This window comes from Actinia tenebrosa, unplaced genomic scaffold, assembly GCF_029948245.1.
Source record: "Actinia tenebrosa isolate PJP-AT-01 unplaced genomic scaffold, QUT_ActTen_1.0 PGA_scaffold13__45_contigs__length_12533684, whole genome shotgun sequence".
Lineage (NCBI taxonomy): Eukaryota > Metazoa > Cnidaria > Anthozoa > Actiniaria > Actiniidae > Actinia > Actinia tenebrosa.
Window position 1 is genome coordinate 9,359,295 of NW_028292573.1, and position 27,452 is coordinate 9,386,746.

The 27,452-nt window shown below is 38.3% G+C and overlaps 2 protein-coding genes across 2 annotated transcripts in view; both read right to left on the bottom strand.

Annotated features, from left to right (window-relative positions):
* Positions 1–4,304: 4,304 nt before the first annotated feature.
* Positions 4,305–21,886, bottom strand: LOC148911781 (uncharacterized). Its single transcript, XM_089028753.1, has 6 exons — positions 21,812–21,886; positions 21,198–21,575; positions 16,263–16,385; positions 15,920–16,036; positions 5,756–6,292; positions 4,305–4,642 (listed from the first exon to the last, which is right to left on the bottom strand). The coding sequence occupies exons 1-6, from the start codon at positions 21,870–21,872 to the stop codon at positions 4,305–4,307; spliced, it is 1,554 nt and encodes a 517-aa protein (XP_088884879.1). The 5' UTR covers positions 21,873–21,886.
* A 1,402-nt stretch (positions 21,887–23,288) lies between these two features.
* Positions 23,289–27,452, bottom strand: part of LOC148911782 (uncharacterized) — a 24,689-nt gene continuing 20,525 nt past the window's right edge. Inside the window, exons 4-5 of the mRNA XM_089028754.1 lie at positions 24,267–24,800; positions 23,289–23,689 (exon numbers count right to left, since the gene is read on the bottom strand). Coding sequence (XP_088884880.1) covers positions 23,352–23,689; positions 24,267–24,800 — 872 coding nt within the window. The 3' untranslated portion in view covers positions 23,289–23,351. The remainder of the gene's footprint in view (positions 23,690–24,266; positions 24,801–27,452) is intronic.

Consider the following 27,452-nt stretch of genomic DNA (forward strand, 5'->3'; position numbering starts at 1 on the left):
TAATTCAAAAATTTTTTTAAAGAGTTTTTCTTAATAACGGAACGATTTTACGCCCAATACATTAGTAGATATCAATAATTTAGGTCATCTATCAGTGGTTCCACAGAGGGGCCCTTCTATTGAAAGCGGCTGATTAAAGCTTCTATTGAATTCAGCTAATGAATTTTATAAAATGTTGGTTTATGCAGAGAAAGAAATACAAAGAACTCAAAGAAAAACTAGAAACTAAAAATATATAGCATAGAAACATTAATTTCTTCACTAAGTTGTTGCTCTTCTACACATATGCATACCCTGTCAAATAATCGCTGAAATTTGCGTACTTAGTCTAAATATGAAATCAACGGTAAAGTTTTCGAGGCAATAACATCTCTCGTGTTCAAACACCTGTGTGCAACATTTTAAAATAGTTAAAAATAACAATTCCAAACATATTCTGTGAATTGAAAATTAAAGTCCGGGGTTGTTTCGTGTTAATTTATATCTACAAAACACACAAAGGAAAGAAAAAGAAAGAAAAAGAAAGGAAAAGCATCTCCGTAGTTTCGGTTAACCACGTAACAACATTTGGGCGGATCTAAATAATACAAGGTGGCTAATCAAGTAACAAAAAATTGGACTTTAGCGTTCTGGGTACTTCGGATGGAAACCGGAGAACCAAAGAACTCACTAGACTCTTATGTTTTATTGAGTACAATAACAATATAAAAATCCGAGACCCAGTGGCATGGCGAGAAGTGAGTGCGCCACCAATCTCATCTCAGCAAGTGTCCAAGTTTTTCATCTTTTGACTTTTATTGACAACAACAACATAAATTTGAAGGGAAAATCGATAACATTTATTTCTGGTGTCATACTAAGCCCAAAAGTAGCTCTTACACTCGTTTTCGCCCTTATTTTATTTAGTTTTTAAATTTAATTTATTTATTTTGCTTTTTACAAATGAGCTAAGTTTAAATTTAGAAAAAAAAATAAAGTAACTAACGAGAAGAGGGTAACAGATTTTCTAAAACAATTACTAGTGAATTCTTATAATCATGATGAAAAATAAAATAAAAGCATACAACAAAGCTACTATATATAATAGTCTCAGTCCATTTGGGGTCCTTTTTATTGCAATCAGCAAAGCAAACGTTGAGACAATATGTTACTGGCAAACGACGCCAGAATCTTCACTTTGGCTACAGCCGGCGTTGTCACTAATCCATCCACGGTAACCACACGATAGCAAGGAGTCTTCACTGCCAACACAATGAGTCTCGTCAATCCATATTGGTCCGGTTCCCTGACCATAATTTGCACTCCTGGAGCCGACGATGCACTGGAATATCCAAGCTCACGGCAATCTACATTAGCGTCATTCATATCCCACGTATCATTGCACACCGTACCACATTGGCCATCATGGTACACCGTTGATGAACCGTTGACAAGTCTCACTCTTTTCTGGCGCTCCACAGAGGCGTCTTCAGTATGCGCGCAGTTGTGGGTGCCTCATCGCGAGCTAGTACAGTGGAGAATGTTTGACTCGGAGCCCGTATAAAGCTCTAGTAAGCTGCGTGACACAACATCTCGATTACTACTCATTCAATTCAATCCAAGTATATACATTCGATTCATTCTAAATCTATATTCAAATTCAATCCAAGTATATACATTCAATATCAATGCGCCAAAATATATTCAATATCTATCCGACTTGATTCAATTTAATCCGCCAAAACACATTCAATCCTGGAGAATGGGGCGAGCGGTTTGGGGTAGCCACGGGTAAGACTGAAAGTAATAGCTGGGTTTCCAGAACATGAGTTCGAGAAGCCATAAGCAGCCACCATCGTGTTGTTGTTTGTTTGAAGTTTGGTAACTTTGGTAACTCAGTTTAAACATGGAGAAAAAAATTAAAGAAGCCGCAACCCTTTTAAAAAAAGCATCAGATATGTTAGTGGCAGGTAGCTCTTCTTCAGGATCAGGTGGAAGTAACAGGAATTCTGCTTCAGGTATCCCAACAGTCCAACACCGTTCGACGTGCGAGATCAATGATGGAGCAAATCTCTCAAGGTGGACTTAATCAGAACCAGCGGTTAAGGGGAAATTCCAAGAAGAAATTGCGTGTCGCCGAGGCAATGCCATTTGAATTTTGTATTTTGGCGGGTAAAAGGATAAATGGTTAAAAGGGTGCCTTTTTCACATTTCTCTAACCTCGACACCTGCGAAACACGGTCACACATCTGAAAAAATCTGTTAACATTTGGTCAGCTACGATTTCAAGCTCACGCCCCCTCATGTGAATGAAGAACAGAAAATTTAGGGGTCATTTAGGATGTTTTGTCACGCAGTTTACTTGTGCTATATAACTTTAGTTCAAGCAAATGTTCAGAATGTATGGGCAATTTTTTCCAATGAGTTTTGGCTTCCGCCAATCCAATATTTGCTCACAACTGGAAATTTGATAATTGGCAGCCAGCAAAACTGACGAATTAAGTGTTCAACCAAAATTAACCCATTGCGATTATCATGAACAATAAAATCAAGTCATATGAGCAAGGGCGGATCCCCTTTTCAGCAGAAAAAAACGATGCTTTTTTATATTGTTTCCCGTTGTGTTGACGGAAAAAACTCAATTAGCCCCCTAAACTCAATTAGCCCCCCCCCCCCCCCCCCCCCCCCAACCCCCCGCTAAAATTTTGGCTGCACCCGCCCTTGGTGAGACTTGGTAGCTCAGTGGTTAGAGCATGGCACCGGAATTTACCATGGCACGGGTTCAAATCCCGTTCAAGACTCAGAATTTTTTTTCTGATTCTTATAATTAGCAGCTGCATAAGTTGCTTAATATAATGCGCAGATCAGCTCAATTAGATACATTATATACGCAGAACATATATATATTTATGTTATTTTTTGCTCGCCAAGTTTTCGTTTCAGCACATTTACTAACAACAAACCAAGCATCCCCGCGTGGTAGGAAAGAAAGTTGCATGTGTACCACCCATTGTAACTCTAAGGCAGAACATTATTCCACCTTTTTTTCCTTTAAATTGCTTATCCTGAGTATGATTTTACAACCTTGATGTGTTTTTTATATTCCATTTAATCCCTATTAATGTTCAATTATTGTGATTCTACAGAGTTTGCCTCTTTATTTAAATCAGTTTCATAACAGTACACTCAATTACAATAATCTTGCCTCATCTCCATTACTATTGTATGTCCCACTTCTATAGAATATTTTTGCTTTTACACTTCATGTTTAACTGCTTAAGGTATCAGGGTACCCCAAAATTGCACAAGAGTGTCGATTTTTACATTTTTACATTTTGTGATAAAATATATAATATTCTTCGATATTCCCCCCAAAACATTTCAATAGTGATTTTTAATAGCGAGTAATGAGGGAATAAGGGAATTTGACTGATTTAACTGAAATTTTTAGGAAGTCATCTTGGATAGTTGTTCTTTAAAAATGTGTTTCTGATTTTTTATTTTTGCTTGTTTCCAAAGTTATCGTGGATTTTGGCTTGCATACCGGTGATATAGCAGCGTCATAACAAGAGCGTATAAACAAGCAACGGGGCAACTAATCAAAAATCGGAGACACTCTTTTGACAAGTGATGTCTTGTGATCTCGGAAAGGTAATAAGCATTGGTTTCCGATCATTAACGGCTGTCATCGAACTCCGCGAAGATGCCACGGTGAAAATTTGAATAATTCTTTCTAACTTAAAAGGATAAATGTATTTTACAAAAAGGAAAAAAGGAATAGTTTCTACATTCATTCAGTTTTCGGAAAATGTATACTTTGTTATGACTTTAATTAAAAGGTTTTGCGCTATAAAGAGATGAAAGCACAATGGTCTGAATGGTCGCTAGGGGTACCCTGATACCTTAAATGTATTTGCTACAGCTACAATATAAACATAGCCCTGAAGGACTGAAAACAATACCCGTGCTATATAACGATGCATCTCTATGGAAATGTGCTACTTAGATTCCGTCCGTTACAGTGGTCAAAACTAGTCATAACGTGTTTATCTAAAAAAAAAACAACAACAGAAAAACAACAACTCTTCATTGGCATTTCACAAACAACCATTTATCCATTCACGAGGCTAATACCCGGATTTAAAGCGAATATCAATAATCTCTTGTTTCTCACGAGACTTTATAACCCAGATATTTAGTAATGTATATAAAATACTGAACAAAACCAAAATATCAGTAGTGGTAGAAGATAATCGATTTTGACCAATGATTACAAAGGAAAACATGTCTTCAATTCTAAAACTATGGAAACATGGAAGGCATTTTCAAAAATTTGTAATAATGACATATCCATGCCCCATGCCCTTATAGCAACACGTATTACTTTGATCGGTTCCAATGTTAAACGACCCTCCACCACCCCCAGAGGAGTCAGCGTTGTTATCCCCACTAGCACCCCCAGAGTATCCTCCTCCTGCTCCTGCTCCACCACCATTACCATAAGCACCTCCACCTCCTCCAAAACCACCGGGTACTGAGTTCTTATAAGATCTTCCTCCAGCTCCACCTTGTAGGAATCCTTTGCCTCCCTCTCCACCTCTGCCTGATCCCCCGTAGTGATAACCACTGCGACCAGAAGAGTAAAAGCCACCACCACCACCCCCTAGAAATAATCAACAGATAGTTACAAACCACCACCACCCCCACCCCCTAGAAATAATCAACTGATAGTTACAAACCACCATCCCCCTAGAAATAATCAACTGATAGTTACAAACCACCACCCACTAGAAATAATAAACTGATAGTTACAAACCACCACCACCACCCCCCTAGAAATAATCAACTGATAGTTACAAACCACCACCATCACCACCCCCCTAGAAATAATAAACTGATAGTTACAAACCACCACCACCACCACCCCCAAGAAAAAAATCACAGATAGTTATATATCCTCACTAAATACTCATCGCGTCGTAGTAGTTAAGTTATGGGGAGAAGTCTGCGACTGTTGTGATAATGAGATAAACAGCGAGGACAAGAAATATAATTCTCATACTCATTAATAATTCATGAGTAAACCAGCCAATCAATGGACTATTTTTGGGTCACATGATGTTACTTGAAACCTGGTAAAGTGGTGTGAAAGGAATGCATTCAGGCCGGAGTATCTGGAACAAAATTAATTCAGTCCTAGGACTGAATTAATTTTTGTTCCAGTTACTCCAAGTCTAATAATTAATGAGATGAGAAGTCATTTCAAAGCCTCCAATATCGGACTGGACGAGACGCGGCTGCGCCTCGGACTGGAACTAATTGCTTAGACTTGAAATCCCGTCCAGTCCTCATTATCGGCTTTGAAATATTACATACTGTCACCACCAGGCCTAGAGAAGGGGATGGGGCACGAATCAGCTTCTGAAGCTCTGAATGACGTGGTTCAATACCAATTGTGCCAATTTAATTTATAATTCTATTGTATAAGACACCATTAAAACCATTTTACCGCAATGCCTGACGGGAACGAACAATGGAATGACGTCGAATATACGACGAATTTAATTGCACGTTTTCTAAAATGTTTTTTTTTTTTAGTGTAATTCGATAATTATATTTTAGCATTTGATATTTGATTTTGACCAACATGAGGTTTCTCTGAAGTTATTTAATTTAGGGGTTTGGATTTTGTATAGATTTAGGTTGTGTAGTGTTATAGTGAATATCCTTCTCTACAGTAATATTTGCCATGATGACATTTTTAAAAAATCTGTACCTGAATTACTACGGCGGTCAGCCACTGTTGCTCCGTAACCATTAATTCCTCCAGCCCACTCACTCCCCCCATGTCCCTGATTACCAGATGTGGACACACTAGCATCCCCTCGGGAGTGTCGTTGTTTAGCAAATTCGATACCAGCTCCTCCACCAGCAACAATCAGGGGGGTGCTATCGTTTTTAACCACAAAGCTACCTCCTCCTCCACCAGAAGATTTGGATACAATATTTATTCCACCCTCTTGTCCCACGAGTATTTTGATTAGTTCTCCTTCTAGAAGTTGAAATGTACCAATCATACGAGCACCCCGTCCACGGTAAAGGCGGGAATTTTGACTATCGTCATAGCCACCGCTAGCGCCAACAGCTTCTATTCTATAAGACCAAGTAAGTGGTACTCTCCATATTTGTATTCCAGATAATAAAGTAACCTGTCCTTCATGACTTTGACCATCGTAATGACTACCAATAGATGTTGGACCAAAACGACCTGTTGCGCCAAGATTGGTGAACGTAATGTTTATGGGGGGAGGACCTGAATCGAATTGAACAATCTTATCAGTCATCAAAAACGAATATTTTTAAAAAGCCATCTTTTTCTTCTTATTGGCCGAGGTGGTATATCATGAAAGTTGACAAAACTGAAATGTAGCCATTTCGCTTCAACACCTAGGCATGAAGCCACATGCGCTGGACAACACGATATCAGGTTTCACTTATTTTGAAATTTTGGAGATTTCCGGACTTTTTCAGGATCCAAAACTGCATCATCATGAAAGCTGGTAAGCAAAAATCGATGCTAAATTTTCATAATTTTAGTTTTAGGAGTCCTGAATGTAAATGAAAATATTTTAATGAATGAATTATCAGATTACTCTTAGCTAACGCCAGTTTGGTTTCGTTGTTTCTAGGGCCTGGCAAAAAAATAAATGATTCAATAGTTGAGTAATCAAGCTCAGGAACGACGTATATCTTATATCCAGCTTATTTTCTGTTTTGCTGCTAACAAAGTAAGCATATCTATTTCATTACTTTCATTGCGGTAAAAATACTCTATACAAAAACGTAAAACTCTTAATAAGGATAACCAAAAGATCGCTAAGTAAAAGAAGCATCAATTTTTGCTTACCAGCTTTCATGATGATGCAGTTTTGTCCTGAAAAAGTCCGGAAATCTCCATATTTTCAAGTTAAATGAAAGACATCCATTGTGATTTTCACTAAACCTGATATTGAATTATCTGTAGTTATCTTTCATTTTTCAAAGTAAAGCCAACCAATAAAGCAAAAAAATATCGACCATAGATAACTTTGTGGAAGGAATTTTCAAGAACAAAACTAGCCCTGTGGGATGGCTTGTGGTGGGTCGTGTACACGTTACAAAAATCCTGTGCGGTAGTATAGTAAGGTCGAAATTCGTTCTTGCCCGAGTCCTACGCAGGTAGGAACCTTGACATAACATTATATAGGAAAACAAAGGCGCGCCAAAAAGAAATGTTCTAGTGTATTTTTATTGATTTTGTACTCTCTCGCATTACGCGCACGGAGAACATTATCTTGATCTCGAATTAAAAAAAAAAATTATTCAATTTTTCCGATTTTATTTTCACCATTCACTTTAATCTAAATTGGGCTCTCTGTGCATAAACTAATTATGGCATAAATTATGAAGTGATTTGGGCTAAAAACGCTAAACTTTGCTATTGATTATATGGGATTGGTATTTTTCAATCAAACTTCACTGACTTTATCGTAAGAAATGTATTGGGAGACACTGGTCTTTGCTTGTTGGCGATATTTTGCGCGTTTGATTGCAGACCAATGCCAATTGCACTCCACTCAGTTCATTAATTAGACAGGTCTTGTTGATATGAGAGTAATTAGGCACCTATATAATTAATAGGTAATGGGCTTTCATGCTCCCCAATCAAGAAATAATTATAATCGAAAAATTCCTCTGACTGCCAAATTGGACTGGGCCTACGGCCTCATCAAATTTTGTCAGTTCTCGGAATTTTCCTTGTCCAATTATTTCTTAATTGGACAGCATGGAGTCCTATTACATAAACAAATGGTCATAGCGGAGCTCCATACTTAAGAAAAATTGGTAAACCATCGAGTTGACTTTTCATGGCTTGGCTGACGTCACTTCCGTCCGTCAGTGTACACAACACAGGGATCCCGCTTGATGTCAAAGCAAAACTACTCACAGATGCGGCTCTCAAATGCACAGAAAAAATTGCTAAGACAAGTTATAGACCAAAAAAAAAAATTAAAAAAAACTTTCATGTAGTCAAAGTTGGATCAAGAAGTGTTCTTCAAGAATTCAGGTGTGTTTTTTTAGCAAACAATCGTTTATTATTATTATTATTATTATTATTATTATTATTATTATTATTATTATTATTATTATTATTATTATTATTTTTACAAGCATTTTTCTCGACGAATCTACAAATCAAAGACTTTCTCTCAAAACTTTTTATATTTCTATAGATAAGCTTAATTTATTGCTGGAGAATAACACGGAGAGCCTATTACGACAACAAATATCCGTCCTTTCAGCTTTGTAAATCTTTAACAAATCTTTAACTATCGTATGTTTTTCGTTCAAAAAAAATGCAGCTTTGTTCGCCTCCTATCGCGGGGTCCCATCGGCAAAACAAAGAAGACTTTTATTCAATAATTTTATATCTTTCTACAGATAATTTAATTAATTATTGAATGAAATATAAATTTACACCAAATATTCAACTCGGTTTATTCAGCTCTTCGAGCAAGTATGATCATAAAAATGAGCTTAAATTTTTGTTGTTGAGAGATGTTATTGAGTGGAACTAGACTTTCACTTTAAAAAGCTAAAAAATATTTAAAAATATTTACAAACGCCGATTCACTGACAAGAAATTCATCATTTTGTATTTTTTATTGCCTTTTGCATTATTTTCTATTTTGTCTCAGTTGTACATGTTCTTGTCAAATTTAGCTGAATGTTAACTTCGTCTCGTTCTGTAAAACATGTATAATTAGAACTAATTTTCTGCTCGCCTTAACCAGTTTTCAAGTCTGTTTTTTGGTCTCGATTTGCCCTAAATCTCCAGATTTTCGATTTCAATGAAAGACATCCGAGGTAAATTTCACTAAACTTGATATTGTATTGGATTATCTGTAGTTATCTTTCGCTTTTCTTAAAGTAAAAGAGATTGAAAGCCTAAAACTGTCAGCCTTGGAAAATATTGTCGAAGAAAATATTCCAAGAACAAAACTAGCCCCTGAGGGTGGTGGTGAGTTGTGTACAAAATTCCTAAGTCGGAGTGTATACTGGCGCAAAGAAAACAATGTAATGCATTTCGATTCGATTTCACTGCATGGTTTTTATTATGGGAGAATTTATCTTCTTCTCGAATAAAAAATTATTGAAAATTATTTCCCCGATCTTATTTTTAACTTTCAGTTTCATTCAAATTGTTCTCCCCGTGACTTCCGTATCGGGAGCTCCGCTTTTAGGAAGTGTCTAAATATATATATTATCTCAGCTGATATTTGACCGATTCTTGTCAAAATTGGCATGTAAACGTCTTTTATTTTATACATACTGAGATTTTCTTATCAAATTTCCCTGTGTAAAAAACAGGTTTGCAGACCACTGTCGAGGCGAATCGTGTTTTCGTGGTCATCGCGGGTAGCTTTGTCGAGCAGCTTTCAAATATTTTCAGTGTATTCAAGTTGTTCGTAGTTCAAATCAAACTTATCTAATCAAAAGCTAGGAGATATTTGTGAGGATGACTGAACAATCAAGACGATTTGTGTCTCTAGACAAACCTAGACAAGTTTATCGAAGACCAAAAAAAACAGAAATACTCTTTCGAAAGCACGAAAAGATGTAACTTTGCCGACTGAGTTTCTCAACTCCAAAAATGAAACGAGAAGAGTCGAGGAAATCCCTCCAGAAGACTTTAATGGACAAATCAGTGAATTACAGTGCTGTGTCAAACGAACAACAGAAAAAAACGTCTTTGATTCTGAGTGGAAATACTACAAGTACGTATATAGAAGAAAAGCCAATGTCGAGTTTACAAAGTGCTTTGGGCACCGAGTGCCGTGAATCTTCATTCATGAAAAGTTCTAGTTTCCCTGCAGCAGGCCCATTCAGTGGAGCAGTTTTTCAAGGAGGACAGTTTAACATAACAATAAACACTTAAGCAAGTCGCTGACTTCCACCAATAACTCATTAAAGTCAACAGAGTCAACACGTAGCTTCGTGACGCACCAAGCGTGTGTTTGAATCGTCAGACGAAGACAAGCCCTCCACTTTGACAAACTAAGTTAAGACCTTATTGACCTACCGATTTCGGTTGCTTATTTCGTTATTTTCCAACTTACAGTTTCATATTTAGTTTAGAATTTAAACGTTTTGCCATTTACTTTGTACCAGATATGTTTTTTGATTTAAACAGCGATATTTTTACATGTAGCTTTTAAGCTTTTAGCTTTTCGAAGAGAATTTTAAAATACAGGAGTTTTGTATTTTTTTAAGAGAACCTATTAAAAGTGAATAAATGAAAACGACAAAATCTCAGCATGTGTAAAATAAATCAATTACAGCATGGAAAGCGCTTCGCACGGGATTTTCCAACTCGTTGGTTTTGTATCTGAAATCTCACCCGTTCGCTGTGCTCACTCGTTCGATTTCAGATACTGCACCAACTCGTGCAAAAATCCCGTACGCGCGCGCTTTCCATGAAGTAATCTCTATTTTTGATGGTCTATCTAATTTGTTAGCTAAATATAAGATAACGCGAAAATTAATGTTTTTAGACGAGTTTTGTTCGAGGCAGGTGGCTTTTGGCCTTGAAAATTGCGCTCAAGTAGGCGCTCGTCAAGTAAATGTATTGAATCAAAACAGTTACCAATCAGCTTTAGAAAAAGAATTGAGTCGTCTTATGTGCGTGAAAGATGTTTCCAAAATAAATTTAACTTTATGAGCGCTATTATGAAGCATTAGAAAATTTTTTTTTTTTTTTTTTTTTTTGCTTTTTCAGACTAAGAAATTCCGTGCAAAATATTATTTAGCTCAAGAATTTTTTCCCTACTAAATTATTTTAATGATATTCAGCGATTTTTACTAAAGAAGATTACTCTACTTTACTGTTACTTTAAGTCATGTGAAACGCCTGCAAGAGTTTATAGTATTTCATGTTGTTTGCTTGGAACTCACCATTTTGGCAGCTGTTCCCATCAAATCCTTTCTTACAACTACAGCGATATTCCTGCCTGTTGTTCTGAAGGATGCAGGTGCCTCCATTTAGGCAAGGTTGTTGTTCACAAGGAGTCTGTTGGAAAAATAGAATTATAAATCAATACTTAAATGAATTATACACGAGGAAAAATAGATTTGAAAAATCCGCATCAAAATGGAAAACAAGAAAGAAAGAAAGAAAGAAAGAAATTAGAAAAAGCATCCAAGACACTTTTGTCATGCCCACTTGATGGATAATGATCTTTTCTTCGCTTTGAAATGTTGTTAAAAAACATTGTTACTATTCATTATCATTTAAAGCAACAAAGACCTTTTGTTTTTCCATAGAAAACACTTAAGCAAACAAAGCTGATGATATTAAGGAGGCTCTGGGTAGTTTTGGTGTGGCACACCTAGCCGCATTGAAACGGCTACAACTTCGTCTTGAATAACTCGAACTGCAAGCGCTTTTCACACAATGTCAGAAAAGGATTAAAAGTTTCAAAAATGATAAATTAGTTTAAAGCGGCCTTTTCATTATGACATAATGATGACGCAATGATTATTTCCAGCGTGTCAAATTTAAACCCTCAAAATCGGGACTTTAATTTCTTGGATTCAATATTTTTAGTAGCTAGAATATAGGTACGGATATAGACACTGCCCTTATTGAGTATGAATCAAATTGTGACTTTCTTTCCAACGTTATGGATTTTTTTATATGAAGTTAAATGACCCCATTCATTGTCAAAAGCGATAGAAAATATCGATAGAAAACGGCATTAAAAAAATCATCGAACGATTTTTTTCTAAATGAAGTCACAAAAGATGTATCTTTTACAAATATTCTCCTTTAATTTCATATGTATTGAAGGGTTTTAAGGCAGTCAAATAAAAATAAGTACGCTCACAACTAACAGCACACGACAAGGAATAACACGGAAGTCAAGCGTGAATAATCAACAAGCAAACGTGAGCGAAAATAGTTGTGAACGTACTTATTTTTATTTAAGAGTTATTCAAGACGAAGTTGTAGCCGTTTCAATGCGGCCAGGTGTGCCAGACCAAAACTACCCAGAGCCTCCTTAATTATGACATATTTGAAAGAATGCATTATAACTTGTATATGGACTAAGATTATACTTTTATAAGATAATGCTCACTAAATAATAACTCAGTAGAATCAAACATGGAAAGTTTTTTTTTTATTCCTTTGCCAACCGTTTCAGCTAATTTCACAAATTGGCAAAACATATTTGTTGCATTATGACATAGTTAAGTTCTTTCCCATCGAGGACTTTTCTTCTTTTTTCCTCTCTCCGTAAAAACCAATTCAAAAATCAATTGGAACAGGAGAGGGTTAGTTTGCTTGCTGCATAGAATAAGTATTGCACTTAAGTATGTTTTAGTGTTTTTTTTTCAAATGCCATCCTTCCTCTAACTAAAGAAGAGCGCCTACCTTGATGCTGAAATGAGTAAATGTGTCGTTTCGTGTCATTTTCTGCGGGTGAGTATGTTTATCGGTTGATAACAGCTCACATACGTGAAGTCCATTATTCTGGGCTGTGGTTTGAAAGTTCATCGATTGACACCAAGGAACCCCAACACAGGCAAAGACACAATCCATTTTATCAGGAACTTGAGCGGTTTGTTGCTGAATGTCTTTGGTGTGGATGGGAAAGGACAAAATGGACTCAGGAAAAGCAGTAAACAGGAATTCATCATGCTTGTCCATATGGTCATTCGGTTCATTACATTTGCTGTAGTGTACTGCTGCACACAACCACGGAATTACAAACAGCAGGGCCATTATTTTTGATTTGCAACCCTCGTTCCTTCCTGATCGAAGATCGACTAACCAAAACAACAGCGCGCAGTTATTTAATTTAAAGGTTTATTAGCATTAATTTATTATAACTTTGTCTAACACCTCCATTGTCTTAGCAAATAAAATCAAATAAAACTATTCTATAGGACCAATAATTGCTTTAAGCTTTTAAAACTATCAAGCAGATCTGAGAAAAAATGTTAACCAATGAGAATCGAGAAAATTTGTAAAATCGAGGTGTCACGTTTTCCTACTGAAATATGGCTTTCCAGGCCACCAGTCGCCACCAAATTAATTTGATTAAGGAATGACTATGTTATGTAATCAGATTAGATTGATCTATCTTGTATTCGATATAAACTGAAAATAATAAATTTTTTTCTACCGTTGTTTAATTAGTGATTTATTTTTTTCTACTAACAAGCACTTTCCCCGTAAACCAATGTTAACCAATGTTAACCAATGAGAATCGAGAAAATTTGTAAAATCGAGGTGTCACGTTTTCCTACTGAAATATGGCTTTCCAGGCCACCAGCCGCCTCCAAATTAATTTGATTAAGGAATAACTATGTTATGTAATCAGATTAGATTAATCTATCTTGCATTGGAGATATAAACTGAAAATAAGTTTTTTTTTCTTCTACCGTTGTTTCAATCAATCAAATAATCAAACAATCAATGAAATATGGATAGATAGATCAATAGATCAATTCAATAGAATGCGTAAGTGGAAATCCTTTTGTTAGAAGTGCCGCTCTTTTACTCCTAATTGTTGTTCTTACCTTTGTGCATTGTATTGTTATTTTTGCTTTAGTTTTTCCCTTTTTTCTTTTAGTGTGTATTTTTTGTTAGGCTGGTCTTTACATGGGACTCTAAGTGTCCTGTTGACCATGCCCTCAATTAGATATTAACACCTGGTTGTAAAAAGTCATTGAATAAATAAATAAATAAATAAATAAATAAATAAATAAATAAATAAGATCCAAGTGAGTACTTAGTAATGTATTTGATCTACTAACAAGCATTTTCCCCGTAACAAACAAAATATTTTCCTACAGCCCATGCTTGGATAAGATTCTTCAATATTTCTACTTGAAAACGTTATGTTTTAGGAATGCGTAAAATACTTCATCATTTGTTACATCTTATGTTTCATTATTTTTAAAATCAAAGACAAATGTTGACATAAGTACATTACGTAATCAAATTAGATTTCTCAGCATTCTAGTATTCGAAATATTTAAGTTAAACAGGAGTCTAAAATAAATGTGAAACTTTTTTCTTGTTTTAAGTTCAGTTCGAAATTAACTAATAATACCATTCTTTATTGGGACCTTCAAAATGAAAAGAAATTTCGTAATTATTGAGCGCAACACTTTAATTGAGCGCAACACCTTTCTTTGGCGCTGTTTCTAGCGTCATACAAGGGTACATGGGCACGTGTTTGACTAGCTGCTTATGTAACCTCGATGACAATTACAAGTATAGATGATTATGTTTCATCAAACAAAAGTTTGCTAAACTTGGATAAAAATGCAAAAAACATTCTGCATGTTGCTCGATTAAATGGCAAAAAAATAAAAAATAAAAATAAATAAATAAAAATAAAAAGATAGAGCAAACGCGAATCGGTAATGTTTTATACAAAAAAAAAAAAAAAAAAAAAAAAAAAAAAAGCCATGGTGAAAATTCGAAATTATGTAATGCAAGCAAAATCGTTACTCTATACCTTCCGCTGCGTCTGGTAGGAAACGGCGAGTTTTCTTTTTGCTTTATACACCGACGGCGTTCAAACAAGTTTCCTCGTCAGGTGCCTTTTGTATCATCTTTGTTCAGCTACTAACCGCTTGCTATGCTGGCAGCGCACTTGACAACTTAACAGCAAGACTACACAAACACTCAATAATATAATTCTTAGTTTAATTTCATTTTATGGTTTAGAATACATTTTACTCATAATGAACGGGTACCTTTTCCTTTTTTTCCTTCTATTTTATGCCTAAGAACTAAAAGATATGCATCAATACTTCCTTCCATGAGTTTATGAGCCCCTTTTACTGAATACAAACAACACCTGCGTCTTCACTATGACCGCAATTATGTGTTCCCCACCCCGAATGACTACAGTCTTGAAGTCTTCCTTCGCTTCCGGTACAGCTCACATTGTCCAGCCATATTGGACCAGACCCTTGACCATATGAAGCACTATGGGGGGCACTTTGAGCATTAATGAACTGGTTCAGTATACAATTTCTATACAAATAATTTAAAAGTAAAAAGTTTTTTGTATGTTTTTGTTTCATGTTCAAAAATAATGAATTAATAAATTAAGGTGGCTGGACCCCCTCACGCTTGACTGCTACCTTCCACTTCTGGAAAGCTGGTGCATAAATGTGTTTTATCCGATTGCAAATCTTTTTTGCACATAAGTCACATAAAGATTGAATTAATGTTTGATGTAATTTTTAGTGAGAACGGACGTCATAACACGTGATTATTTAAATAATCTCAAATATCTCATAATTAGCTAGATAGATTTTTTCAAAAATCCCTACAAATGGAGGCATTTAGTATATAATTATGTGGTACGAAGCATTTTAGTGTTGAACGCTCTGCAAGGCTAAAATTATTTTCTAAACGAAAACAAAAATTTCATCATAATCACGTGTTATGACATCCGATCTCACTAAAAATTACATCAAACATTAATTCAAGCTTTATGTGACTTATGTGCAAAAAGGATTTGCAATCGGATAAAACACATTTATGCACCAGCTTTCCAAAAGTGGAAGGTAGCGGTCAAGCGTGAGGGGGTCCAGCCACCTTAAGCTTTGTATAAAAAAATTAGACATTTGATTGGTCGAGAACGGTCGTTCGAGCCCTTTTTAGTCAATCAGCAACAGGGCTGCAAATGTATTTGCTGCCAGCCAAAATCCATTTACGTCCGCTGGCCAGCGCTTTCAAGAGGGCAGTTTTTTATAATTTGGCTTAGCTTATTGATGATAATGAAGCGTAACAATACGAGAACCAAGAACCACATTTGTTGCTATGATATCGTCATCGATCAAACTACAATTAGCGTCTAGAACGTACCACATGTTTGTCCATTTCCATAATAACCAGGATTACAATGGCAAGTGAACGAACCAATGGTGTTTGTGCAACGAGCATTGGCATGACAGGTATGACCACCAGTAGAACATTCATTCACATCTGTGGAAACATGTAGAACTACAGATATCTTTCATTGACAATAATGGAACAGAAACTTGTATAGTGTGAGATGATGTACACAGTACTTCTATTTGAGTTAACTGAAGTTGAAGAGAGATCCGGATAAGAATGTTTTGCGAGGTTAAACAAAATGAAATGAAATCATTGGAGTGAAGTTAGATATACTACCTAATAAGTGTTCGCCTGTTGTTAACTATTACTATACCTGTACACATCACTCCATTGCCTTGGTAACCAGGTTTACACTGACAAGTAAACGAACCAATTTTGTTTGCGCAACGAGCATTGGCATGACAGGTATGACCACCAGTAGAGCACTCGTCCAATTCTGATGAAAGGACCACAAACAAACTGACATTTGTAGCTTCTTCACAGGTAAGGAAATGACTGACCGCTCTCTTGGTTTAATTTAACAAAAGACTTGTTAATCATATATTTTCTTTTATATATCAACCGTTTCACTCCTACTCCCTTGGAAATCGCAGAGGTATAGTTACATAGCTGAGAGGTTCATCAGACTAATTTACGCCCAAAAAATATTGTTAGAGAAAAAGCCTACTCAGAAATGGTTTCGTAATAATCGGTCATAGATTAATTGAGCAGCAGGTAGGGGGACTCGCGGTCACCCCCCGGAATTACATGGGTATTCCCCGCGCTCACGTAAAGGCGGCCGCCGCGGGTATTACCCGTAAGGTCGTTCTGGGTATTGCCTGCGTAATTCGATTTGAAAAGCTCGCTACGGGTTTTACTGGTGCCCCGCATTACTTAGAAGAGTATATTTTTACCCATTGTTTCGGCAACCATTTTCGGCTACCTTTTCTACTCCCGCACGGGTATTCCTGGTAGGCACATTTTGCTTAGGAAAAGTATTTTTTTGTGTCCACTGCGCTGGCAGCAAGCACCAGAAATGTCCGTAGGGAAGTAGGTGGAGGCGAAATGCCTCTCCATGGTAGCAAGGGCCCCAAAACGAGTCCTCGTAGCAAGGGCGCGGCAAGACACCGCTACCTTTTGGAAAATCCATAGTAGTAGCCCAAAACCTTCGACCCCTATATATAGAAGATGGAAGAGCAAAAGAGTATTTCGACTACATTGCAAGAGATGGGTATACGAGCAAAGAGTAGGCTACTAGCACATTTGCTGCTGGACAATGCCTGCGACGGAAACCTGCTGCCAGACATATCCAAGTGCGACTACTTGCGGGGCAACGAAGGACCAACCAGTCTGCAGCCGCTGGAAGGATTGCCTCCTTTCGTAGACGATGTGTTTGTCTATGGTTTTGTTTCCGAAGAGAATTTGTATGGAAAGAAGCTGCTTTGTAGGAATGCGAAGGCAATAGTCTCCAAGATATCCATTGCAGCCACGGAGACATTTGGGGTGTTCCTACCAACCAGCGTAGTGCACACGTGCAGGCAGGGAAACATAGTAGACCGCGTCTCCAATATGGCAGCCAAGTGGTCCAGTTTGCATGGAGAACCCGCCGCGGTATTCGTAGCCAAAGTAGACACCTCGGAGTTGTCCATAGAAGCCGTAGACGAAAACATTTCCAAGTTTGCTAGGCTGCTACAAGCACACGGATATGGAATATACTCCGTGGACTACACACAGGATTTCTCCGGAACTTTGGATAGAGCTGCATTGGTGCGTCGTTTGCGGGAGTTGGGATACGTGCCGCAGCATAGTAGCGGTTGGCTCAACGGTACGATTTTGGAAAACACGCATGCTGTGGGAGAACATGTTTGCACTTGGATGGAAGACGGAAAACGTACGAAAATATACAACAAAATAGTCTCCAACTTCGAAGCCGGAGAAGTGCAAAACCCAGTAGGAGCGAAGTTGGCAGAGTACGTGGATTGTCCGAACGACCACCTGCGTAGAACATTCCTGCACCCAGACGTGCAGAAAAGAGGATGCAGCAGAGTGGAAATATCCATCTACGGCAAAGACTTCTCCAAATCCCACACCAATGCTATAGCGGAGACCATAGAACCTTTGCAGGACATATTCGTAGTACAGCCGCCAAAGAATTTGTGGTTGGCTCTCGCAGAACACTTGGATAGATGCTGCTGCATTTGCTGCGAAGAGACGGGAGAAATATTCCTAGCGTGGTACTGCAATTTGGGAACACGGCGCATAGCCGGTGTGCGAGTTCGAGGCAACGAAAAGTGGGAACAATGCGTACTTTGGATGATAGCAGAGTTTGGGTTCCGAAAATGTCCTATATTCCGCGTGGATATCCTAGGAACAGACCCGGTGGAAATAGCTCCACTGCGCTGCTACACGAAGGACTCCCCAACCATACTAGCGGAGTCCAAGTTTCCCACTCGAGTGCATGCAAATGCCCCCACCATTGCCACGATGCTGCCCCCAACGGAACACGTGGAGTGGGTTTGGCGCACAAAGAAGGCACAAAGGATCGGAGTAGAAAAGAGTCCGTTCGGCATTTTGGAAGTGCCTTCCTCCCGCAGAATACCCTTCCTGTCCAAAAGAAAACGACAGCAAAGATTGGAAGACATACGGGACGATTTGGAAGGCGACGAGTGGGTCGAAGCCACGAAAAGATACCACGCAGAGCTGTCGGAACAAAGGCAGTCCATCCTGTGGCAAAAGGAAGAAGACAGGAAAGCCATAGAAAAAGAGTTGGAAAAATATAGGAAAACATTGGATAGAATGTCCAGAAGAACAAACAATCTACGCAAATTGTTCTTTGGAGAGGACGTAGCCAAGCGCTTTCTAGAGGATTCCGTGCCTCGCAAAATACATCGAATGCAAGAAATACCCGCAGGGGACTACAAAATACTAGGATACGCAGTACCCAAAAACGTAGATGCCGCTTGGCCTGCCAAAGGGCACCGAGTAGCTTTGCGCAGGGGGGCAAAAGAAACTTCCGTAGCATGGGCTGTGGATGCGTTGCTGGATGCATTTGCAGTCGGGAAGTTCGAATCAAACGGCAACATACACACTGACATACCTGGAGAAGAAATATTGGTGGAGTGGGAAAACAACATAGCCACTGTCTTCGTGCCCGAAGGACCCGGTTTGGATACGTACTACGAATTGGCTAGGAAAATAGACCATTCGATACCCCGGAATCCAGGAAAGCTACTAGAAGTGCCGGCGCCGCCAAACAAAGAATGCACGCAGGCTTTGCATATGCAGCCGGGCGAATACCAATGCTGGAAATACGCCAAAACCACCTACAGAAAAAAAGAAAGGACAATCCTGTTTCTCTCCGAAAAATGCTCGGAGTGCGTATTGGAGGGCTGCACGGTAGAACATGCAACCACTCCGGTATGGGGACACTTTCTGGAGGAGCAGAAAATAGACTGGACGTCTCCACCACCGCTATACTGCAAGATTGGTAGAGAAAAGACAACCAAGGCAAAGAAGAAAGACAGACTGGCGCACGTCTCTACTCCGGAATCCTAGGCCTGCAAAGGGCGTTCGCCTCTACTCCATCTCCGGAATCCTAGAATTTCTCTGCGGCTCCGCTGGATGTCTGTAGTAGACAACTTTGGGTGGTTGCATGCGCGCCCAAACAATGGCAGCTATGCCTGCGACTGCAAATAGTACATTGCCGGCTATTTGCCAGTCTATTTTCGTGGATACTTCCTCTACTTCGTTCTCTATTTCTTCCACGTCTATTTTCTCGAACGAATCTTCTTCCTGCTCCATTTTGGCTAGCAATTCCTCCTTTGCGTCTCGGAGTTCTTCTCTAGCTTTTTGGAGATCGTCCAAGACTATAGCAAAGGAATCCTGCACTTCTAGGAAATGTTTCTGCAGGTCTGTAGTTGGTAGCTTTTCGGGGATTGCTACCTCCAGACCATTCTCTCGCTCTATCCTACGAATCTTTGGTATTCCTATGCCGTACTTTTTGGCTGCCTTTTGCAGCCCTACTCCATTTCTCCTATCTTCCAACAATCCTGCGATCTCTTCCTCGGATAGTATTTTGGGCGTTGCCATATATATCTACGAATACGGTTCGAACATAGCTAGGTACCTATGGATCCATAGGGGTATTCCGTGGGTCCATAGGATATAGACATGTATCTCTACATAGCTGCGGGTATGGTCGCATACGCGCTAGGAAAACAAAGAACTACACAAATACTTTTGGAGATCTTGGAAGGTCTCTACCGAGCGCAAAAGACTTTGCAAGGAATTCGCATACCAGGCTACATAGCCACTTTGGCGCAACTACCACGAAATAGATAGAGGGTGTCGAAGGTTTTGGGCTACTACTATGGATTTTCCAAAAGGTAGCGGTGTCTTGCCGCGCCCCTGCTACGAGGACTCGTTTTGGGGTCCTTGCTACCATGGAGAGGCATTTCGCCTCCACCTACTTCCCTACGGACATTTCTGGTGCTTGCTGCCAGCGCAGTGGACACAAAAAAATACTTTTCCTAAGCAAAATGTGCCTACCAGGAATACCCGTGCGGGAGTAGAAAAGGTAGCCGAAAATGGTTGCCGAAACAATGGGTAAAAATATACTCTTCTAATACTTTATGAACGTTAACTGTAAACGGTAATTACCTTCAGGCATCAGGTCTATTATCTTTTCGGCTCTTTCTTCGTCCATGATTTCTTCTGTGTCTCCTTCTGTGAATGTCGTGAAGGCGAAGTCGGCGTCCAAACGATCCAATACCTGAGTTCGTAGTTTGCGCACAGTTTTGTTTCGAATGCTTTTGATGGCGTCCATCTATATCTATGAAATATTTTAACCTTTGTTTGCGACACTATTTTAACTTAGTAATGCGGGGCACCAGTAAAACCCGTAGCGAGCTTTTCAAATCGAATTACGCAGGCAATACCCAGAACGACCTTACGAGTAATACCCGCGGCGGCCGCCTTTACGTGAGCGCGGGGAATACCCATGTAATTCCGGGGGGTGACCGCGAGTCCCCCTACCTGCTGCTAATTGATTATCAAATTGATTTGTTTTCCCAGATGTTTTTTATCATTGATATTAATCATAGATTTGTGTAATTTATTACATTTGAGATTTTGCAACTGTTCATTACATTTGTGTTCAACTATTATATTTGTGACTACTGCATGGCTAATAAGTTAGCGTCATAGAACTGACGAGATGCGTTCTGTAAAATTTCCGAATCATTATTTTCAATTGAAGTAAAGTACAAACCTCGTTTACAAGTATAAGCGTTACAGGAAGAACATGTGACGTCAACCCATTCGTACCCTTGTCTCGGCCCTCGAGTTTGGACACAGTGTTGGTCCCTTCGGAGCATGTCTGGCCGGTTTGGTGCCCAGTAAGTAAAATTCATTACAGTTCCATCGATCCATGTAAAGTTTCCATTGCTCCGACGATCCTGCAGTCCAATCCATCCAGTTTCTCCACCGTGTCTGTGTTGAACGTAAATGTTTTCTTCCTGGCTTGTGACGCTTGCTAGGCTAGCGTTACGACTGAGACAGCTTGACTGTGCTGCCTGCCACGTGGCACAGGACGAGTTGGTCAAGTAACAGAAACCATTAAAGTACCTCCATCCTTCACCACAGATGTCTAGTAAAATAAAAATATTTGAAACTTGTATCTTCCTCATCATCGATAATCTTCATTCAGTATCACCACCACCATTACTACCACCACCACCACCACCATCATTATCGTCATCACCTTCATCATTGTCATATATCATTATCACCTTGAATACCACCAACAACATCATTAAATCAACATCACCGTCTTCACCAGCATTATCATCTGATATTTTTGTTTAGACCTAACGAATCAAATACCTGATACTACGACAAACTGCATTGTCACCGGATCATACTGATTAGCGTACAGCTCCTTCATGCAAACACGGAAGTTTTGAGACCATCTTGATCCATCTTTGACTACATGAAAGTTTTTTTTAATTGTTTTTGGTCTACAACTTATCCTAAAGCGATTTTTTCTGTGCATTTGAGAGCCGCATTTGTGAGTAGTTTTGCTTTAAAACCAAACTAACGGGGACACAATAGCGGGAGTTTTAACAGTGAGTGTGCCCCCGACTACCGGGGAAAATGTCTGATTTTAACACCACTCAAATGTTAAATTCCCCGGTATTTCGCGGGGGTACGTCGGGGGGTGGGGGTTTCAATTGACTAGTGCATTAGACATCAAGCGGGATTCTTGTGTTGGGTACACGGACGGACGGACGGACCGAAGTGACGTCAGCCAAGCCATGAAAAATCAACTCGATGGTTTACTACTTTTTCTTAAGCATGGTGCTCCGCTATAATTAGCAACTGGCAATTTTTGCTGCGATTTTTGTGGCAATTTTCGGAAAATTAAAATATTTTGTCTCATCCTTCAAAAGAGACATTCGTCTAGAAAAATCTTGGTATCCTGAATAAAACTTTACAAGAAATTCTTTACCATTATTTATTATGGACAGGATCGCCGAAAAAAATCGCAGCAAAAATCGCCGCAAAACTCGCTAGTGTTAACGGGGCTGAATATACTGCGCAGATCAACTCAATTACATACATTATAATCGCAGAACATATTTATATATTCTATATGTATTCTCATACACAAAGTCAAGTTTGCTATTTTTTGATCACCAAGGTTTCGTTTCAGCACATTTATTAACAACAAAATCAAGCATCGCCGCGTTGGAGGAAAGAAAAAAAACTCTAAGGCAGAACATTATTCCGACTTTTTTTTCTTTAATTGCTTATCCTGAGTATAATTTTACAACCTTGATGTGTTTTTATATTCCCACTTTATGTTAAGGTTCAATTATTGTGATTCTACAGAGTTTCCCTCTTTATTTAAATCAGTTTCATAACAGTACACTCAATTATGATTATCTTGCTTTATCTCCGTTACTATTGTATGTGCCACTTTTATAGAATATTTTTGCTTTTACACTTCATGTTTAACTGCTTAAATGTATTTGCTACAGCTACAATATAAACAGAGACCTGAAGGACTGAAAGCAATACCCGTGTTATATAATGATGCATCTCTATGGAAATGTGCTACTTAGATTCCTTCCAACTCATTGGTCAAACCTAGTCTCATAACGTGCTTATCAAAAAAAAACTTTTCTCATTGGCATTTCACAAACAACCATCTATCCATTCACGAGGCTATTACCTGTTTAAAGCGAATATGAATAATTTCTTGTTTCTCACGAAACTTTATAACCCAGATATTTAGCAATGTATATAAAATACTGAACAAAACCAAAATATCAGAAGTGGTAGAAGATAATCGATCTTGACCAATGACTACAAAGGAAAACATGTCTTCAATTCTAAAACTATGGAAACACGGAAGGCGTTTTCAAAAATTTGTAACAATGACATATCCATGCCCCATGCCGTTATAGCAACACGTATTACTTTGATCGGTTCCAATGTTAAACGACCCTCCACCACCCCCAGAGGAGTCAGCGTTGTTATCCCCACTAGCACCCCCAGAGTATCCTCCTCCTCCTGCTGCTCCACCACCATTCCCATAAGCACCTCCACCTCCTCCAAAACCACCGGGTACTGTGTTCCTATAAGATCTTCCTCCAACTCCACCTTGTAGGAATCCTTTGCCTCCCTCTCCGCCATTGCCTGATCCCCCGAAGCGAGTACTGCTGCGGCCAGACGAGTAAAAGCCACCACCACCACCCCCTAGAAATAATCAACAGATAGTTACAAACAACCACCACCACCACTCCCTAGAAAAAAACAACAGATAGTTATATATCCTCACTGAGCACTCATCGCGTCGTAGTAGTTAAGTTATGGGAAGAAGTCTGCGACTGTTGTGTTAATGAGGTAAACAGAGAGAAAAAGAAATACAAATACTATCACCACCAGGCCTAAAGGAGGTGGTTGGGCACGAATCGGCTTCTGAAGCTCCGAATGACGTTGCTCAATACCAATTGTGCAAAGTCAATTTATAATTCTATTGTATAAGACACCATTAAAACAATTTTGCCGCAACGCCTGACGGGAACGAACGATAAAATGACGTCGAATATACGACGAATTTAATTGCACGTTTTCTAAATGTTTTTTTTTTAATAGTGTAATTCGATAATTATATTTTAGCGTTTAATATTTGATTTTGACCAACATGAGATTTCTCTGAAGTTATTTAATTTAGGGGTTTGAAATTTGTATAGATTAAGGTTGGGTAGTGTTATAGTGAATATCCCTCTCTACAGTAATATTTGCCATGATGACATTTGTCTTCATTCTGTACCTGAATTACCACTGTCAGCCATTGTTGCTCCATAACCATTAATTCCTCCAGCCCACTCACTCCCCCCATGTCCCTGATTACCAGATGTGGACACACTAGCATCCCCTCGGGAGTGTCGTTGTTTGGCAAATTCGATACCAGCTCCTCCACCAGCTACAATCAGGGGGGTGCTATCGTTTTTAACCACAAAGCTACCTCCTCCTCCACCAGAAGATTTGGATACAATATTAATTGCACCCTCTTGTCCCTCGAGTATTTTGATTAGTTCTCCTTCTAGAAGTTGAAATGTACCAATCATACGAGCACCCCGTCCACGGTAAAGGCGGGAATTCTGACTATCGTCATAGCCACCGCTAGCACCAACAGCTTCTATTTTATAAGAACCAGTATGTGGTACTCTCCATATTTGTATTCCAGATGATAAAGTAACCTGTCCTTCATGACTTTGACCATCATAATGACTACCAATAGATGTTGGACCAAAACGACCTGTTGCGCCAAGATTGGTGAACGTAATGTTTATGGGGGGAGGACCTGAATCGAATTGAACAATCTTATCAGTCATCAAAAACAAATATTTAAAAAAAGCCATGTTTTTCTTCTTATTGGCCGAGGTGGTATAGCATGAAAGTTAACATAACTAAAATGTAGCCATTTCGTGTCAACACCTAGGCATGAAGCCACATGCGTTGGAATAATAACAAAACCGAAAGTTGGCTTCACTTGCTGCATTTCAGTGCCTTGCTGCAGATCAACGTTATAGCAGCGGTTGATGTATCTTAGTGAAATATCATGTTGACCTCGGGATCCATTGTTTCCAAAGGGATATTTAACCACGGTATGTGTGTATGTGTGTGTGTGTGTGTGTGTGTATATGTATTTGTGTATGTATGTGTGTATGTATGAGTGAATGTATGTGTGTATGTATGTGTGTATGTATGTGTGTATGTATGTGTGTATGTATGTGTGTGTGTATGTGTGTATTGTATGTATGTATGTATGTATGTATGTATGTATGTATGTGTGTATGTATGTGTGTGTATGTGTGTATTGTATGTATGTATGTATGTATGTATGTATGTATGTATGTATGTATGTATGTATGTATGTATGTATGTATGTATGTATGTATGTATGTATGTATGTATGTATGTGTGTTTGTGTGTATGTATGTGTGTGTGTGTGTGTGTGTGTGTTGTGTGTATGTATGTATGTTTGTGTGTGTGTTGTGTGTGTTGTGTGTGTGTGTGTGTGTGTGTGTGTGTGCATGTGTGTGCGTGTGTGTGCGTGTGTGTATATATATATGTATGTATGTATGTATATATGTATGTATAAATGCCGTCGCCCATTTGTTTGCCTTATGTAACGAAGTTAATATATTCAATAGAGAATAGCCATGGATTATGATTAAAACGAAGTTACGTAAGAGGGATCAACTATAAGACAACGCATTGGTGAAAAAGCTACACCACCAAATGAAAGAATAGTCTATACTATAAATATAAGTAAGCCAAATTAAGAGAGAGAAGAAAGCACTTGACTTGAGACGAGAAGACTAGAGCAGCGAAGGAACAAAACAGCAGAGAAGGATCGACTAATTCAGCAGAGAAGAACCAGAAACAACAGAGAAAGACCAGTTTGGAACAAGGCACAAGAGGAAGAGAGAAATACAGAATAACACGAGAAAGGACAAGCAAGAAGGACAGTAAAATGAACATTGTTTAGAGTTAGAACATTTCAGTTATATTATACGCCTATTATTCGTACTATTTGAATGAATTTAATTATAAAGGAATATTTCCTACATATAAGTTCATCTAAGTAGCAACTATTTAAGCTGATAAGATTAATAAGATCATTGAAATTACAGATTAAAGAGAACTAGTATTCAATTTTGAGTCGAGTTGCCGTTTCCAAGATTAACGTCTTGACACCTTATCAGGACTATTTCTTACGATTTGTGACGTAATGACTTTGCCCCCCCAAAATTTTTGAAAAAAAAATTTTTGAAAAAAGAATAACAACAAAAAAACATATTAAAGCGAAACGAAAGAGGAAAATAAATTATTACAACCTACAAAAGTGCGAATTTATACGAAGTTATCCGGACGGGCTACCTGTGCACTGCGAACCCGGTCAGAGCCTGGAATCTGCACGTGGGAATTTGATTTTTTATTTTATTTTGGATCAGTCCCCCCCAGCTCCTAGGTCCTCGCTACGCCCCTGTTTGGTGCCGAAGGTACCGAGTTCGATTCTTGGTGTCTTCGCTTAATTTTTTCTAAGTGAGGAGAACCAAAATTTCTAAGTCACACTCGTGTGTTCGGAAACCTATGACGTACTTGGTTAATCCGTACACGACGATAGTACCGTTCGAAAAGTAAGCCGTTTTTCAAATTATTGTTCAAGTTATATCATTCTAGTCTTTTAAGACTAGAATGATAAAATTTAAAAATTTAAAATTTAAAAATTCGCTACAATAAAATGCATTCTATCTCAAGTGTTAATTCCTTTCTTCCTCCCTTTTTTCCTTCCTTCCTTCCTTCCTTCTTTTCTTAAATCGAGAAATTTCATAAAGTTTGCTAACTTTGGAAATAACGGAAAATAAACCTTTTTTATAAAAAAGATACCGTCAAGTGAATTTGTGGTTTAATTGGCACAAGCTAAAATCTACCTGGACCCGGTTATACAAAGAGCGATAGAGCTATTCAACGGATAAATCTTATCCAGTGGATAGGTTGAGGCTGTTATCCAAGAAATTAATCCACTGGATAAGATTTAACCGTTGGATAGCACTATCCACCCTTCTCATACTCATTAATAAATTTGACTGGCAATAATTGATAACATTTTGTTTAGTCCTATATAGAGACATGTTTATTGCCAGATAACAATGACATATATGTACTAGCTTTAAATCGGAATTTTAACATTCTCGAAGTAATTACTGTTCGTATGTGTCTCTTTAACTTTGAAAAACTAAATCTTCGCAAGGCCGAGTGTGTTACATGAAAACGAGGCATCCAGGGACAAATGCAAAGAAATAATATGGTGTCAATGCAAAGTACACTTGTTCAGTTGTTCTGTCTTTCTTTTCTTCTTACATTCAGAATAGCAAAAATTTTGCGGCATCAATTTATCAAAAAATATTGTAAATTTGTACATTTGGCCCTGGATGCCTCGTTTTAA

What these genes read in the sequence shown, in the direction of transcription:
- LOC148911781 (XM_089028753.1), bottom strand. Translation starts at nt 21,872, where the DNA reads ATGAAGGAGCTGTACGCTAATCAGTATGATCCGGTGACAATGCAGTTT. An exon ending in CGCTTATACTTGTAAACGAG is followed by an intron (nt 16,386 to 21,197) that starts GTTTGTACTTTA and finishes TCCTTTCATCAG; the next exon opens with AATTGGACGAGTGCTCTACT. An exon ending in TGACCGCCGTAGTAATTCAG is followed by an intron (nt 4,643 to 5,755) that starts GTACAGATTTTT and finishes GATTATTTCTAG; the next exon opens with GGGGTGGTGGTGGTGGCTTT.